General features: G+C 34.7%; 1 protein-coding gene across 1 annotated transcript in view; it reads right to left on the bottom strand.

The window, feature by feature from the left end:
• The window catches only part of LOC137652926 (caldesmon-like), a 7,176-nt gene extending 5,892 nt beyond the window's left edge, over positions 1 to 1,284 (bottom strand). Inside the window, exon 1 of the mRNA XM_068386321.1 lies at positions 30 to 1,284. Within this exon, the coding sequence (XP_068242422.1) occupies positions 30 to 1,284 (1,255 nt within the window). The remainder of the gene's footprint in view (positions 1 to 29) is intronic.
• Between the last annotated feature and the right edge of the window lie 18,048 nt (positions 1,285 to 19,332).

Raw genomic sequence — 19,332 nt, 5'->3', positions numbered from 1 at the left:
CTGGTTTCCCATCCCTCCCTTCCTTTCACATCCTCTTTTCTCCTGGTTTCCCATCCCTCCCTTCCTTTCACATCCTCTTTTCTCCTGGTTTCCCATCCCTCCCTTCCTTTCACATCCTCTTTTCTCCTGGTTTCCCATCCCTCCCTTCCTTTCACATCCTCTTTTCTCCTGGTTTCCCATCCCTCCCTTCATTTCACATCCTCTTTTCTCCTGGTTTCCCATCCCTCCCTTCCTTTCACATCCTCTTTTCTCCTGGTTTCCCATCCCTCCCTTCCTTTCACATCCTCTTTTCTCCTGGTTTCCCATCCCTCCCTTCCTTTCACATCCTCTTTTCTCCTGGTTTCCCATCCCTCCCTTCATTTCACATCCTCTTTTCTCCTGGTTTCCCATCCCTCCCTTCCTTTCACATCCTCTTTTCTCCTGGTTTCCCATCCCTCCCTTCATTTCACATCCTCTTTTCTCCTGGTTTCCCATCCCTCCCTTCCTTTCACATCCTCTTTTCTCCTGGTTTCCCATCCCTCCCTTCCTTTCACATCCTCTTTTCTCCTGGTTTCCCATCCCTCCCTTCCTTTCACATCCTCTTTTCTCCTGGTTTCCCATCCCTCCCTTCCTTTCACATCCTCTTTTCTCCTGGTTTCCCATCCCTCCCTTCCTTTCACATCCTCTTTTCTCCTGGTTTCCCATCCCTCCCTTCCTTTCACATCCTCTTTTCTCCTGGTTTCCCATCCCTCCCTTCATTTCACATCCTCTTTTCTCCTGGTTTCCCATCCCTCCCTTCCTTTCACATCCTCTTTTCTCCTGGTTTCCCATCCCTCCCTTCATTTCACATCCTCTTTTCTCCTGGTTTCCCATCCCTCCCTTCCTTTCACATCCTCTTTTCTCCTGGTTTCCCATCCCTCCCTTCCTTTCACATCCTCTTTTCTCCTGGTTTCCCATCCCTCCCTTCCTTTCACATCCTCTTTTCTCCTGGTTTCCCATCCCTCCCTTCATTTCACATCCTCTTTTCTCCTGGTTTCCCATCCCTCCCTTCCTTTCACATCCTCTTTTCTCCTGGTTTCCCATCCCTCCCTTCATTTCACATCCTCTTTTCTCCTGGTTTCCCATCCCTCCCTTCCTTTCACATCCTCTTTTCTCCTGGTTTCCCATCCCTCCCTTCCTTTCACATCCTCTTTTCTCCTGGTTTCCCATCCCTCCCTTCCTTTCACATCCTCTTTTCTCCTGGTTTCCCATCCCTCCCTTCCTTTCACATCCTCTTTTCTCCTGGTTTCCCATCCCTCCCTTCATTTCTCATCCTCATTTCTCCTGGTATCCCATCCCTCCCTTCATTTCACATCCTCTTTTCTCCTGGTTTCCCATTTACCCCTTCCTTTCACATCCTCCTTTTCTCCTGGTTTCCCATCCCTCCCTTCCTTTCACATCCTCTTTTCTCCTGGTATCCCATCCCTCCCTTCCTTTCACATCCTCTTTTCTCCTGGTTTCCCATCCCTCCCTTCCTTTCACATCCTCTTTTCTCCTGGTTTCCCATCCCTCCCTTCCTTTCACATCCTCTTTTCTCCTGGTTTCCCATCCCTCCCTTCCTTTCACATCCTCTTTTCTCCTGGTTTCCCATCCCTCCCTTCCTTTCACATCCTCTTTTCTCCTGGTTTCCCATCCCTCCCTTCCTTTCACATCCTCTTTTCTCCTGGTTTCCCATCCCTCCCTTCATTTCACATCCTCTTTCTCCTGGTTTCCCATCCCTCCCTTCCTTTCACATCCTCTTTTCTCCTGGTTTCCCATTTACCCTTCCTTTCACATCCTCCTTTTCTCCTGGTTTCTCATCCTCCCTTCCTTTCACATCCTCTTTTCTCCTGGTATCCCATCCCTCCCTTCCTTTCACATCCTCTTTTCTCCTGGTTTCCCATTTACCCCTTCATTTTACTTCCTCTTTTCTCCACACCCTCATTCCCATCTGGAACTATCCACCCGCATTTCCATCAAGGTTAGAACGTTCCAGATTTCCCATCTTACAGCTTCCCATCATCTCACGAGGCAACATGCTCTCGGTCCTTCAAGAGCCGGTGTTGACGTTAATGATGAATTTTACCGCAAAATCATCAAGCTGCTCATCTCCCGAAATCATTATCGTATCCTTTGCCGAAGATATACTACTCGGGTGAGGTTCCTTGTTATCATGGAGCTTATGCGGATGGAGTATATTTTTAGACTCATAGAGATTCATGTTTTATCCATAGGTTTTTTATAGCAAACGTTTTCCTTTAAATGAATATGATTTGATGTGGTATATATTTTATTTTAATTGTTCATTACTTCTCTTTGTTTATTTCCTTGTTTCCTTTCCTCACTGGGTTATCTTCCCTGTTGGAGCCCTTCGGCTTATAGCATCTTGATTTTCCAACTAGGGTTGAAGCTTAATTGATAATAATAATAATAATAATAATAATAATAATATAGGCAATTGCTTTTGGGTTCAGAGATGGAGTATTGGAAGGGTAACTTAAATATGAAGAAATATGAAGCCTTTTGTTACAGGAATGTTCAGAAAGCTCATGAAATTTTAATTATATGATGCCTTACACTTCTTGTGATTTCGATACGGAGGCTCAGTAATGATGGACAATTTTAATACCGGAAGAATTTAATGAAGTTCCCTTAAGATAAGAAAGCTAAAGATATTGTCCTTGACCTTTCTAGTGATGATGCGAGTTTGTTATCTGAATCAAATAATTAAAGTTAATTTTATGCTTTTACGAGATTATTGCGATAATTAGTTGCATATATGAATAAAGGAATTTTTTTTTTCAGTGTTTACTTTTTTCTTTTTACTTAATGTTTACTTTTTTTGCTTTTACTTAATGTTTAGTTTTTTGCTTTTACTTAATGTTTCCTTTTTTGCTTTTCATGTTTACTTTTGTTTGCTTTTACTTAATGTTTATTTTTTTTTCTTTTACTTAATGTTTATATTTTTGCTTTTACTTAATGTTTGCTCTTTTTGCTTTTCATGTTTACTTTTTTTGGCTTTTACCTAATGGTTACTTTTTTGCTTTTACCTAATGTTTACTTTTTTGGTTTTACTTAATGTTTATTTTTTTGGTTTTACTTAATGTTTACTTTTTTGCTTTTCATGTTTCCTTTTTTTTTTGCTTTTACGTGATGTTTACTTTTTTTCTTTTCATATTTACTTTTTTTGCTTTTACTTAATTTTTACTATTTTGCTTATACTTAATGTTTATTTTTTGCTTTTACTTAATGTTTACTTTTTTACTTTTACTTAATGTTTACTTTTCTACTTATACTTAATGTTTATTTTTTTATTATACTTAATGTTTACTTATTTTGCTGGTGCCACTAAATAGCAAAAATCTTTACTTGTATAATGTAATTGCAAACTGCTCTCAGCTGATGAGGACAAAAGCCTCCTTTTCAAAAGAGATGTTAACGAAAGAGACCCTCAAGCAAACTATATTCAGTTTTGGGCATTGTTCTCGGGTGAGGGCTGGACGCCTTATTTAAAAAGCGTTTGCATTTTTGTTTGTTTCTTTATTGAGTCATTTGGCGTAGAGAGATGAGCTTTAGAGGGAATGTTATACTGTTTCACTTTGGAGATAACCTTTTTATGAAATTATACGTACACACACACACGCACACACACACAGATATATATATATATATATATATATATATATATATATATATATATATATATATATATATATATCTGTGTGTGTGTGTGTATGTTTGGAGATACCCGTTTTGTGAAATTATATATATATATATATATATATATATATATATATATATATATATATATATATATATATATATATATATATATATTTATATATATAATATATACATATATTTTTATATATATTATATATATTATATATATTTATATATATATAATATATACATATATATTTATATATAAATATATATATGTATGAACTTATATCACAAGCACACGTGATTTATTTAATGTAAATATCACCCACGAATGGCATTTAATACCGAATTCTATCTTGGGAATATATATCCGTGTTGCAAACTCACGATTGATCTATCATGGTGGAGATGGGTTTATTTCAAGTCTATGAACAGATTCCTGAATTCGACAGGAATATGTACGGGGACTTGTCATAAACTTTTGTCTCTCTTGATAGCTCAGTCGCTAGGGTCTCTGCCAGCATGGTTTCCAGCCGTACAGGTGGTGGTTCGAATCCCCACCCGGCCAGAAGCTGTTACCATAAAATGAATTCCAAGTGGATATATATTCCCAAGATAGAATTCGGTATTAAATGCCATTCGTGGGTGATATTTACATATATATGTGTATATATATATATATATATATATATATATATATATATATATATATATATATATATCCCTCTCTCTCACACACCTATAGGAATGTTGGTTTCAGTTACTAATGCCGTTCCAGCTTACACCGGAATGCTTATGCAACGTATAATATTGCTACCAACAATTTTCCTCCCCTTGTAGATGACCAAAGGACTAGATTTATTTCTTTTTTTTTTTCTCTTACACCTGTTGGGTATACATGGTTTTTATGTCACTGGTGTATTTGTAAGCTTAAATACAGGTACAGGACGTTTTCATATGTTTATTAGAACATATAGTAAGTAGTCTTTGTAGTATTTATTATGACTGTACATTCCAATTTATGTAGTTTCTGTAGGATTTAAGACTGTTCATTGCAGTTTATTATGGCTATACATTCCAATTTATGTAGTTTCTGTAGGATTTATGACTGTTCATTGCAGTTTATTATGGCTATACATTCCAATTTATGTAGTTTTTGTAGGATTTATTATGACTATACACTCCAATGTATTTAGATTTAATAGGATTTATTTGGTAGTACATTTCAATTTATTAAGGCTATACATTTCAAGTTATGTAGTTTTTGTAGGATATATTATGACTAAATTCCAATTTATACATCCCATATCCATAGGTATGATTTTAATGTGATGTTACTCTGACGTAAATCTTAGTTTTAAATTTATAAGATTTAATATGGGAAACTGAATTAAATATAATATTACATTTTTATTTAAACCTCCAGGGCTTCTATTTCAAAGCAGTTCTTCAGTACATGTTATTCGTGTTCCATAGATAGTAATACGTAGGCCTACAGACCATCAGCAGATAGTATATTTAACAAATTGTTCGTTGCTCGTACCGTAGATTTTCTTATGGAAATTTTTGCTTTCGTTCGTCAATGGAGTTGTTGATTTTATGAACCATTATTACATGTCCTTCAAAAGAAGGAATCCGTGATTACCCCATACAGAGAGAGAGAGAGAGAGAGAGAGAGAGAGAGAGAGAGAGAGAGAGAGAGAGAGAGAGAGGGGGGGGGGAGAGAGAGACGACGAATACATGTTCCCAAGTAGATGGTTGTATGGTTGTTATTGAGTTGCTTACCATATATATATATATATATATATATATATATATATATATATATATATATATATATATATATATATAGAGAGAGAGAGAGAGAGAGAGAGAGAGAGAGAGAGAGAGAGAGAGAGAGAGAGAGAGAGAGAGAGAGAGAGACGCATTAATAGAAGAAGAAGACGATTACATGTTCCCAAGTAGATGGTTGAATGGTTGTTATTGAATTGCTTACCATATACAAAGAGAGAGAGAGAGAGAGAGAAAGAGAGTGAGAGAGAGAGAGAGAGAGAGAACGCATTAATAGAAGACGATTACATGTTCCCAAGTAGATGGTTGTATGGTTGTTATTGAGTTGCTTACCATATACAAAGAGAGAGAGAGAGAGAGAGAGAGAGAGAGAGAGAGAGAGAGAGAGAGAGAGAGAGAACGAATTAATAGAAGAAGACGATTACATGTTCTCAAGTAGATGGTTGTATGGATGTTATTGAGTTGTTTACCATATACAGAGAGAGAGAGAGAGAGAGAGAGAGAGAGAGAGAGAGAGAGAGAGAGAGAGAGAGAGAGAGAGAGAGAAGACGATTACGTGTTCCCAAGTAGATGGTTGTATGGTTGTTATTGAGTTGCTTACCATATACAAAGAGAGAGAGAGAGAGAGAGAGAGAGAGAGAGAGAGAGAGAGAGAGAGAGAGAGAGAGAGAGAGATCATTTCGTGTTCCCAAGTAGATGGTTGTATGGTTGTTATTGAGTTGCTTACCATATACAGAGAGAGAGAGAGAGAGAGAGAGAGAGAGAGAGAGAGAGAGATGACGATTACGTGTTCCCAAGTAGATGGTTGTATGGCTGTTATTAAGTTGCTTACCATATACAGAGAGAGAGAGAGAGAGAGAGAGAGAGAGAGAGAGAGAGAGAGAGAGAGAGAGAGAGAGAGAGAGAGAGGGACGATTACATGTTCCCAAGTAGATTGTTGTATGGTTATTGAGTTGTTTGTTAAAATAGAGCGCATAAGTATGCTTCACCTATAGTGAATGGAGGAGTGATCAATCCTTTGTTTGTTCTATGGTCAATATCTTTTCATTTGAAAGCTCTATAGTATGTAGAATATGTTAAGGGGACTTGGGAGTTCATGTTACGAAACATTTTATTCTTTGTTAGAGGATGTTTTTATTTCTGTAAAGAGAGAAAATGATCTTTTTATTTCTGATAAGAGAGAAAACGATGTTTTCTTTTCTGTAAAGAGAGAAAGGTGATTTCATTTCTGTAAAGAGAGAAAATTATGTTTTCATTTCTGAAAAGAGAGGAAAAGATATTTTAACTCCTGTATAGAGAGAAAAAGATGTTTTCATTTTTGTAAAGAGAAAAAAAGATGTTTTAATTTTTGTAAAGGGATAAAAAGATATTTTCATTTCTATAAAGAGAGAAAACGAGTTTTTCATTTCTGCAAAGAGAGAAAAGGATGTTTTTCTGTAAAGAGAGAAAGAGATGTTTTCATGATTGTAAAGTGAGAAAAATATGTTTTCATTTTTTTGTAAAGAGAAAAAGATGTTTTGATATCTGGAAAGAGAGGAAAAGGTGTTTTTTTCTGTAACGAGAGAAAAGGCTGTTTTCATCTCTGTAAAGAGAGAAAAAAGATGTTTTCATTTCTATAAAGAGAGAACAAGATGTTTCCATTTCTATAACGAGAGAACAAGATGTTTTCATTTCTGTAAAGAGAGAAAAAGATGTTTTCATTTCTTTAAAGAGAGGAAAAGATGTTTTCACTTCTGTAAAGAGAGAACAAGATGTTTTCATTTCTGTAAAGAGAGAAAAAGATGTTTTCATTTCTTTAAAGAGAGGAAAAGATGTTTTCATTTCTTTAAAGAGAGAAAAAGATGTTTTCATTTCTTTAAAGAGAGGAAAAGATGTTTTCACTTCTGTAAAGAGAGAACAAGATGTTTTCATTTCTGTAAAGAGAGAAAAAGATGTTTTCATTTCTGTAAAAGAGAGGAAAAGATGTTATCATTTCTGTAAAAGAGAGACAGTAAAGAGCTCGTAAGTTTTGGCCTCTCAGAAATGTTTGAAGAAGATGAACATTTGCATCTTTTCCGCAGAGTTCTCTCAAGCTTTTGTATATCTTCCCTTGGGAAGAAAGTTCCTGGCTGTACATTCATCTCAAGATGGAAAGTTGAGCGAAAAACACGTTAGAAGTGAAGGATAAGTTTCTCTTTAGATTTGCATAAAGTCCTCTGGTGGGGTGATGCGCTTCGCATATTAATGCATGGAGTACTTTTGGGAGCTTTCAACTCATGTTACGTTGAATAGATTATCATTTGAAATATCTGTTATGCATATGCTCAACCAGCTGCATTGCATTTTAATAAGCGGTTCATAGTGGAAGTATTGACAGTGTGTCATTTTCCAGATTTAAGTATTAAGTCGGGGGCATTGTTTAAGGTTTAAAGGTTTAAAGGCCGATAATGAATGGCAGAGGTAAGGGACAGTGACATTGCCCTACCAAGCAGGACAATGCCATAGAGACTGACCATTCATACATATGATCAGCACCCAAACCCACTCTCCACCCAATCTAGGACCAAGGAGGGCCAGGCAGTGGCTGCTGATGACTCATCAGGTATACCCATAGGCTCCCCCAAACCCCCCATCTTGTGCTCACTAGGATAGTGAGGTTGCAGAGACCAAAGGAACTAATGAGTGTTAGTGGGATTCGAATCCCAGTCTGGCGATCACATAATTCACTGGAAACCATCTTGAAGTCCTGTGGTGTAGATTTTAAAGGTATGAAGTCACGTGACTCACTAAAGAAACATTTACAACTGCCATTTTTTTAGGTATTAAGCATTGAAAGTAATTAATTGGCATAGTTATTTTTTTTAGTTTTCAAACAGATGAATATATATGAATAATAATTAAGAAACTCTTACAAAGGGTTATTTCATGTATCAGAATGAATAAACATACGAAATCCTATATACCAGATTCATAATATTTAAAGACGATTAACAATATATGACAGAAATGAGTATGGCATCGTGTAAATAGAATTAGCATATTTACAAAGGGAGTGACTTTGTAGAATTTTTGTTAAGTAAGATCAAGGAACATTAAAGAAAGATATTTTAAAGCACAAGAACGTTGGTTAGTTTCCATGCTCAAGGTTGCTGTCAATGTAAGCACTTTGGCCTGCCAAGGAAAAGCGATATTTAGGCGACATTTGAAGAGAGTATGAAATAGACAGTAGCAATGTAATGAAGATTGAGAGAGGGGCAGTGACCATGGAAGAGAGAGAGAGAGAGAGAGAGAGAGAGAGAGAGAGAGAGAGAGAGAGAGAGATGTAATTGTCTCTTCAACGCTTCCTAGCATCCCCTGTGCCATTTATTTGATGAGTACTAAAATCTCTTGGCTTTTGTTCTCTCCTTCTCTCTCTCTTTCTCCCCCATTGGTACCTCAGACAGTGCCATCGATCCAGCCCCTATTACGTAATCCCCCCTTCTCCCTATTACCCCTAAGGGGTACACCTCCCCCGTGTACCCCCATTCTCCCTTGTGGCAGTACTTGCCCCGCCCGTCTACTTCCAGAGTTCCTCTTTAAAATCGGGCCACTCTAAAATACTTCTCTTCAATGGGCGCCTGCAGGGCGTAGGCACATCCCAGGCAGTGCGAATGGCATGCTTCCTCTATTACTTTTGGAATATTTCAAAATATTGGATCATGTTTCTAATATTTCAAAATATTGGATCATGTTTCTATTAGGTGGATGTGAATAGCATGGTATCGTTTCTTTTTGTTCGCAAAGTGAGATTTATATTCGTCGTTTGTCATTTTGGATTTTCATAATTTCATAGTTTTCTTTTTAATTATATTTGTAATTCTCGATTACTTTTAGAATATTTCAAAATATTGGATCATGTTTCTATTAGGTGGATGTGAATAGCATGGTATCGTTTCTTTTTGTTCGCAAAGTGAGATTTATATTCGTCGTTTATCATTTAGGATTTTCATAATTTCATAGTTTTCTTTTTAATTATATTTGTAATTCTCGATTACTTTTGGAATATTTCAAAATATTGGATCATGTTTCTAATATTTCAAAATATTGGATCATGTTTCTATTAGGTGGATGTGAATAGCATGGTATCGTTTCTTTTTGTTCGCAAAGTGAGATTTATATTCGTCGTTTATCATTTAGGATTTTCATAATTTCATAGTTTTCTTTTTAATTATATTTGTAATTCTCGATTACTTTTGGAATATTTCAAAATATTGGATCATGTTTCTATTAGGTGGATGTGAATAGCATGGTATCGTTTCTATTTGTTTGCTAGTTGAGGATTTATATTCGTCGTTTATCATTTAGGATTTTCATGATTTTGTAGTTTTCTTTTTAATTATACTTGTATTTCTCGATTACTTTTGGAATATTTCAAAATATTGAATTATGTTTCTATTAGGTGGATGTGAATAGCATGGTATTGTTTCTTTTTGTTTGCAAGTTGAGGATTTATATTCGTCGTTTATCATTTAGGATTTTCATGATTTTGTAGTTTTCTTTTTAATTATACTTGTATTTCTCGATTACTTTTGGAAAATTTCAAAATATTGGATCATGTTTCTATTAGGTGGACGTGAATTGCATGGTATCGTTTCTCTTATACCCTCGATATGAGGATTTATATTCGTCGTTTATCATTTAGGATTTTCATGATTTCATAGTTTCCTTTTTAATTATATTTGTAATTCTCAATTACTTTTAGAATATTTCAAAGTAATGTATCATGGTTTCTGTTAGGTGGAAGTGAATAGCATGGTATTCTTTCTTTTTGCCCTCGATGTGAGAATTTATATTCGTCGTTTGTCATTTTGGATTTTCATAATTTCATAGTTTTCTTTTTAATTATATTTGTAATTCTCGATTACTTTTAGAATATTTCAAAATATTGGATCATGTTTCTGTTAGGTGGATGTGAATTGCATGGTATCGTTTCCTTTTTGCCCTCAGTATGAGAATTTATATTCGTCGTTTATCATTTGCGATTTTCATGATTTCATAGTTTTCTTTTTAATTGTACTTATAATTTACTTACATTTTTTAAAGGTTTTTCGATTTTCTTAGATATTTATTTGTTTCATGTTGCTTCATCCATTTTTATACGATTTCTATATTTGTTCTCGACATCGTCGTCATCTTTTATATTCATATTATCTTAAATTTGGAATTATTTATTTCCATTTTCTACCTTGGTACTACCAGCATTGTCTTTTTTTGTTCTTCTGACCTACCCTAACACGTTAGGGCGTTGTTAGGCTTATCGGAAGGATCCCCAGTTCTGGTTCATTGTTTAGATCGGACGGGGAAATGACACTTTGGAAACTGTTGCGCTTTGTGTTTCAATTTTGATGTTGAAAGAATGGGGGATCTCTGCGTGTAGGTACCGCCATTGATTCTTGTCCTTCATTTTCTGATTTTTAAAGGTAACATTACGTATATAATGATTGTTTTGGAAAGGTATATGGCTTTTTAATGTCTTTGTTTTTCGTTTTCTGATTTTAAAAAGGTAACATTACGTATATAATGATTGTTCTGGAAAGGTATATGATTATTTAATGTCTATTTTGTTATGTGTATCTAAAGTGATGGTTTTGTTAATTTTCCATTACATTTTGGTGTATGGTTGACGATTGAACGGAGAGTATGTCTAGGTTATAATCGGTACATGAATAGGAAAATTGTATTAATTTCTCGATCATAGATAAAGGCCTATAACGAGAATGAATATCTCTGGTATTAGAACCGGATAAAAGAGGGGTTGACCATAAACGGACTAAATGTTACTAAAACATTTTACAGTCCATTATAGTGCGACTGGCGGTGGACCCCGACGGAGTCAAAGAAATCAAAACATCTATTTAGTTTATAGGTTTAAAGGTCGTGTATAAATGACAAAGACAAGGGGTTGGCCATATTATTATTATTATTATTACTAGCCAAGCTACAACCCTAGTTGGAAAAGCAAGATGCTATATATACTGTACTTATGATAAGCCCCCAAGCCAATTCTCCACCCTAGCTAGAACGAGGGAAGGGCTGCTGATGACTCAGCAGGTAGACCTATAGGTTTCCCCAAAACCCATCATTCGTAGCTCACAAGGATGGTGAGGTTACAGACTACCTGAAAATATCGAGCGTGAGTGTCTCGAATCCAAGTCCAGCGGATCGCTAGGCACAGACACTATAAACTATCGAGTTTGAGTGGATCTCGAACCCGAGTCCAGCAAATCGGGAGGCATAGACAACGTCAGAATATTATGGAACTTGAGCGGATTTCGAACCCCAGTCCAGCATATAGCTAAGCACAGACACTACTAGAAACTATCGAGTATGAGCGGATCTCGAACCCGAGTCCAGCAGATCGCGAGGCACAGACAACACCAGAAATTATTGAACTGAAGCGAATCTCGAACCCTAGTCCAGCAGATCGCGAGGCACAGGCATAATTAGATTGCCAGACAGGGACGTTTCCAATAGGCTACCGCCTCCATTTTGTATCCAGCCTGTGAAAAACTACGTATTATAGATGGCTGCTGCATCTTGCCTTTTGATGCCAAGGAAATTTCCTTGTGGAAGATTGAACTCCCCCCCTCCCCCTCGATATATTCTGAAGATGGGGATATGATTTATGTTCTTTCAAGTTCCTGGGGGAGATCATCCGCTGCGTCGTAACCCTGAACTACTCAAACTTTTAGAGACTCTCCTTCTGGCAAGATTGCTAGCGTAAGCGGTTTTGCATATCTATCGACGTCCAGCCGTTCGAGTGGAGGTTGCTTAGAAGTTTTATTCGGTGGAACAATGCAGTGTCGAGGATGTGAATGCATTGTTGTTGGAGGGGATAGTTATGTATTATTATACCCCTTTCTCCCCTCTTTTTTTTTTCCTTCTGGTGTTCTGTTTTCCCTTATGTGAATAATGTTTCTCTTCTGTATTTTACTCTTTACCCGCTTTTAGCTTTCTGTTTTCCTTACATTCATAACGTTTCTCTTACTTCTCTATTTTACTCTTTTTTTTCCCTGCTTTTAGCTCTCTGTTTTCCTTGCATGAATAACGTTTCTCTTACTTTTCTATTTTACTTTTTTTCCCCGATTTTAGCTTTCTGTTTACCTTACTTAAAAAAATGTTTCTCTTACTTCTCTATTTTACTCTTTACCCGCTTTTAGCTTTCTGTTTTCCCTAAATGAATAACGTTTCTCTTACTTCTCTATTGTACTCTTCTTTCCCCTGCTTTTAGCGTTCTGTTTTCCTTACATGAATAACGTTTCTTTTACTTTTAGCTATTGTCACGACATCTCTCCTAATCTTATTTTATGATTTTTCTTCATCTCTTGAATCTCCTCCCCACTGTAGCTTTCATTATCTTTCATTACTTCATCATTTTTCCCTTCAATTCATTTTCCTGTTACCATTGTTAATGGGTGGTATTGTTATGTATTATTTTAACTTTTGCTCTTCTGTTTTACTTAAATGAATAAGGTTTCTTTTACTTCTCTCTTTTACCTCTTTCAATTCTTGTCACGACGTCTCTTACTTCTTTCAACTCCTTATCTTTTTTACGATTTTTCAGTATCTATTCCTCACAGCCAATTTCATCATCTTTCATAACTTCATCATTTTTCACTTTTGCCCTTCAATTTATTATCCTCTTATATTTGTTGATGGAGGGAATTGTTATGTATTATTTTACCTTCTCCCTCTCATTTACCTTCTACGCATCTGTTTTCCTTACATAACGTTTCTTTTACATCTTTCAGCTCATATGACATCCTTTACTTATTTCAATTTCTTATTATTTCAAGATTTTTCTTCATCTCCTATTTCATCCCCACAATCTTTCATCATCATTCATTACTTAGTCATTCATATTTTTTTTACCCTTATTTAATATTCCTACTATTTTCCCACTATCTTGTTTCCATCGAAAAAGGTTTCCATATCCGTTGCGAGTGCTTATCCCTCTGGTTAATGAGTCGGCAATTTGTAATGTAGGTAATGTTGACACAGTTAATAGATAGTTAGCAAGGATGTTTATTCGGGTGTAAAGTTATACGTGTGGGGCGATTCGATTTCTCCTTCCATTGGAGATCACGACGAGGTTTCGTGTTGCAAATGTTTGGTTTTAACTGGTTTCTTCATCTTGCTCTAGGTTTTCTTCCGATGTTCATCTGAATGTTCAGTTCTCGTGAGGTCTGTTCGTTCGTTAAAGAAACTGCCTTTTTTTTAATTTCTAAAGTATTTGTTTTTAAATGCTTTTATTTTATTTTAGTTTTTTAAATTTTCTCCAAAGTTTCTGCTTCCACTTAATGTCATCAGCGCTTAAAAGTGACGAGATATCATTAGAAGTTTATGTTATTTGTCATTTTTCATATTTACCACTTCAATATTCAGTGTGAGATGAACAAGAAGGAAAACTTGAACATCAGATCCATGCATAGCCAACTGAATAATACCTTTCTAATATTTGATCCATAAACTACTCTCCCGTTACATTCACTACCCTCATCATTATAACCATCATCACAACTGCCATTACGACTCCACAACCACTCTTGCTTGTATTTAAATAATTAATTAGCAGGTGTCCCCTTGACTTTTTTTTTTTTTAAATTGAGGTTTTTTTTTTTTTTTCTCTTTTTTTTCCTGGATGTCAATATTAGGTAAGATGAGAAACTGAGGATGTGATCGTCAGCGTCCCTGGTTTTGTGGTTGGCATTGGAGAGTGTCATCCTGATCAGGGTGTCTGGTGATCTCTCTGCTCGGATAACTGCTCACGCGAAAAAGCGGTTGTTGTTTGTATTTAAGGCTACTAGAATGAGGGCTGTAAAACTTCTCCTTTTGTCCAACACTAGGCTAGTACCTTTTAGAGCTTTTTATGTTTGTATACACATATCGCTTAGTGATATATATGGATATTATTGATATTATCATTATTATTGTCATTGCTATTATTATTATTATTATTATTATTGCTACTACTACTACTACTACTACTACTACTACTACTACTACTACTACTACAAGCTAAGCTACAACCTTAGTTGGAAAACCAGGATGCTATCAGTCCAAGGGCTCCAAAGAGGAAAAATAGCCCAGTGAGGAAAGGAAATAAATAAACTATAAGAAAAGTAAATAGCAATTTGATAAAATACTTTTAAAGAACAGTAACAACATTGAAATAGATCTTTCACATACATAAACTTTGAAAAGAGACTTATGTAAGTATATACGCACACACACACGCGCGCGCGCGTCTTATTGATCAATTCTAGTGAGAAATGAAACATTTAAAAATTTTCAACAAGATTTTAATGGCATGATAAAAATCAAAATGATTAACATTCAAGGTTAATGAAAATAGCACAACACTATACAAGGTTGTGTTTATTGTAAAATTTCCACTTGATTACTTTCATTTTGAGTATTCACGTAGAGGAACGTTAATAAATCAGTTGGTCATGCTTGTCCTTCAATGATTTTTACGTGTATGTTTTCCTTTTTCTATTGGTTCTCATTTGCATGCACACTGGGTGACCGCTAGCTCGGCTTGCTTCAAGGTTAGCATCTCTGTCAGTTTCCTCCTGGGATGTCAGCTGCTTACACAAGCAAACTCTCTCTCTCTCTCTCTCTCTCTCTCTCTCTCTCTCTCTCTCTCTCTCTCTCTCCCCCTAGTAAGGAGTTGTGCTTCATAAAGAACAACATTGGAGTCGCTGCTATATTCACCATTTTAGCCTTCTGATCAAAATGCTTAGGAAAAGTAATATCTCTCTCTCTCTCTCTCTCTCTCTCTCTCTCTCTCTCTCTCTCTCTCTCTCTCTCTCTCTCTCTCTCAATAGTCCTGGTTTTCCCTTTAACGTACCGTTAGCTCATAATTATTTACTTTGTTTCGTATTATGAACTTATTTGAAAAATGTTGCTTTTAAAGACTATCTTTCAACTGGGTTCCACAAGGCTCTAGAAGAGTTGAGAGACCCAGGCATACATGGTTGAGGACTCTGAAGCGTGAATTAGATAATGATTGGAGAAGTGTTGATTTAAAAGCTCCTATGATGTAACCGTTAACTCTTTATTAATTACTTTTTTCGTATTATGTACTTATTTAAGAAATCTTTCTCCAGTCATATCTTATTGTGACTTTCATTTTTCACTATTTTGCTTCACCCCCCTTTCATTTATCATGAGTCATCTTCATTATCATCGGCATCACCATTATTTACAATCATATCTCATAAGCATCTGTTTCATCTTACCTTCTTTACTATCCTCATCATCATCATCATTCTCGCTCAATACTTCCAGTCCCTTTAGCCTTCCCCTTCCTGTCTTCGATTCTTCCTTTTACCAAATGCATTTATTCACTTCTCGTTTGGTGCCTCTGTTCCCTTGGCCTCTCCCCTCATCCTTTATTCTTAGAGCCTTTTATGATTTGGATTCAAGGCGATTCTTAATTTATTTTCATACTTCCTGTATGTCTTTGTTCGTTTAATAAATATCACTAAATTATTATTATTATTATTATTATTATTATTATTATTATTATTATTATTATTATTATTATTATTACTTGCTAAGCTACATCCCTAAGTCGGAAAAGCAAGATGCTAATAAGCCCAAGGGCTCTAACAGGTAAAAATAACCCAGTGAGGAAAGGAAATAAGGAAATAAATAAACGATATAAGAAGTAATGAACAATTAAACTAAAATATTTTGAAAACAAAAACAACTCAAAAACAGGTATTTCATATATAAACTGTAAAAAGACTCATGTCAACCTGTTCAACATAACTCGTTATTCATATTGTGGTTTTTAATATTACTCTAAATGTCAAAAAAAATTAATAGATAATTATATTACTTTATATTACTTTAATGTAATATCGTTTTTTATTTGCGTAAACGCACTTTTAGATAATGTAGAAAAATTAGGTTAAATTTTGAATGAAACGTGGAAGTGAAGAAAGGATTTAATCTTCTCTCTCTCTCTCTCTCTCTCTCTCTCTCTCTCTCTCTCTCTCTCTCTCTCTGCAGTATCTGCTTTAAGGAAATTAGGTATTTTTAAAAATTATAATCTTATGAAATATCGTACTTAAGATAAATAATATAATTGTGCTGGATAGAATATTATTGCTAGTCCACTGCTGGACAAAGGCCCCAGACATGTCCTTCCCCATGCGTCTGTTTATGGTCTATCTATGCCAGATTGTACCCACAGATTTTCTTATTTCGTCAATCCATCGTCTGCTCTTCATTACCCTGCTTCTTTTGCAATCTCGAGGGACCCATTCTGCTATTCTTAATGTCCATCTATTATCTGTCATTCTCATTATATGTCCTGCCGAGGTCCATTTCATTTTCTTAAGTGTTAGAATATCTTCTACTTTAGTTTGCTTTCGTATCCATGTTGCTCTTTTTCTGTCTCTTACTGTTATTGGCTTTAATTAATGTAAATTATTGATAATCTGCCGAGAATATTGGAAGAAAAAGGCATTTTTTTTTTTTTTTTTTTTTAATTGAAACTCCCAGTACTTTATTTTTCAATCGTAGAATTATGCTATTTTAGAAAAATGTTGTTTTGCTTGTTTGTGCAGCTTTAGTGTACGCTTCGGCGTCGAGCTTTGTTGTACCTGAAACCACAAAGTCGACATTTGAAACCAACGAAACCATAAAAACTTTGCGGAAACTTTTTAATCTCATTATGTAATTAAGGCGGAAGGAACATTTGTGACAAAGATTTTTTTTTTCAGTAGTATTTATAATATATTTATTATTTGTTATTATTATTTTCGATGTTAATCTTAATTGGTTTGAATATTTTTTTCATTCTGTCGGTATCCTTTTTTTTTGGTAAAATGTTGTTTGGAAATTTGATATATATATATATATATATATATATATATATATATATATATATATATATATATAATATATATATATATATATATATATATATATATATATATATAATGTTATTATTATTATTTCGATGTTAATCTTATCTGGTTTTGAATAATTTTTCACTTTTGTCGGCATTCTTATTTTGGGGAAGGTTCTTCGGGAATTTCATATATATTCTATTTTATTGATAAAGATAATAGTGATGATAATGTTAATGGTAGATATGGTTATATTAAATGTAGCATATTTCCACCTTTATCTTGTTTGAGAATTTGAGGTGATTCTTGAAAGCAATCTTACAGTACATCAACCCGAAGTAATGCTTTTGGTTTATTATTATTATGATTATTATTATTATTATTATCATTATTATTATCATTATCATTATCATTATCATTATTGTTATTATTATTATTATTGTTATTATTATTATTATTATTATTACGAGATAGGCTATAACCCCTAGTTGGTAAAGCAAGATGCTATAAGCCCAAGGGCTCCAACAAGGAAAAATAGCCCAGTGAGGAATTGAAACAAGAAAATAAATAAACCACAAAGAAGAATAAATAATTAAAATTAAATGTTTCATGAACTGTAACATTTAATTAGATCCTTCACATATAAATTATAAAAACTAAAAAAAAAAAAAAAGAAACAAGATGAAGAGAAATAAGTTAGAACAGCATGCCCAAGTGTTCAAGCGAGAGAACTCTACCCAAAGACTGTGGAAGACTATGATACAGAGGCTGTGGCACTACCCAAGACTAGAGAAACAATTGTTTGATTTTGGAGTGTCGTTCTCCTAGAAGAGCTGCTTACCATAACTAAAGTCTCATCTACCCTTAGCTTTTAAATACAAAAGGGATGTAATCAAATGGATAACCTTGCAAGGAAGGGAATATTCCATTAAAACCTTAATTATTTATTAATCTTGTTTTCCCCAATTATTTCTACTATTCATGAAGTCAAATCACAGCTGTTGTTTTGTTAGTCCTTCATATATTTTCGTTTAAATATATATATTTCTTGTATTTATTCACATTTCTTAGCCCGAATCTTGGATATTACTTAACTAGTCTCATTTATATATTTTAATCCTTTAAACTATCTAATCCTACCATCAGCCCAAATCTTGAACTGTTATTTATGAATTCAGTAAGAAACAGTGTTCATCAATCAAAGGTTTTTTCTTGAGACTTCAACGTGGGTTTGTTTAGAAGTACGACCAGGTGCAGTAATGGACTTGACATAATGTCACTATCCCTCTCTCTCTCTCTCTCTCTCTCTCTCTCTCTCTCTCTCTCTCTCTCTCTCTCTCTCTCTCTTTTAAAAGAGGTTAGGACGGGCGTGGCAAAGTAAACCAGCTTGGTTCCTTAGGGAAAAAAAAACCTTCTTGGTGTACTTTTCTTCTTTAAAGAAAAAAACCTTATACTAAGTTTTTTTTAATGAGGTACATTTGCACTGACTCACAGGTCTGCCCTTTTAGCTTGGAAAAGTTTCCTACTAGCTGATTGGTCAGAAGTATTTTGTCCAACGAATCAGCTTTTGATGCGCCTCATCAAAAGAAATTGAATATAGTTACATGATATAGAAAATACAGAGTTAATTATACAATATTTTATTTGATACTTATTAATTATGAATTTGATATTAGAGTATGGATAGCAGTGTTGGCACATATGGGGATTTATCCCTAGATTTGGGGAATATTGGGTGTATGATGGGGATATTCTGTACAAATTTCTATGAAGAAGAAAGATGAGTAAACCTTTCTATTGTTGCAATAAGTTTATTTGCACTTATATAAAGTATAGTGAATAATTTATATATTAGTATAGCCTACATGATCAGAAGGAAATATATTTGTGGAAATGGGAATTTTGTGTTGTTTTGGATATTTTTTCATCGAGATTTGGGGATTTTTAGACTAACTTATCTGGCAACACTGATGGATAGTAAACCTGCTACCAA

Source organism: Palaemon carinicauda, chromosome 14, assembly GCF_036898095.1.
Source record: "Palaemon carinicauda isolate YSFRI2023 chromosome 14, ASM3689809v2, whole genome shotgun sequence".
In the NCBI taxonomy this organism is placed as follows: domain Eukaryota; kingdom Metazoa; phylum Arthropoda; class Malacostraca; order Decapoda; family Palaemonidae; genus Palaemon; species Palaemon carinicauda.
The sequence above is the reverse complement of the archived record's forward strand: the minus strand, read 5'-3'. Positions and strand labels throughout refer to the sequence as shown.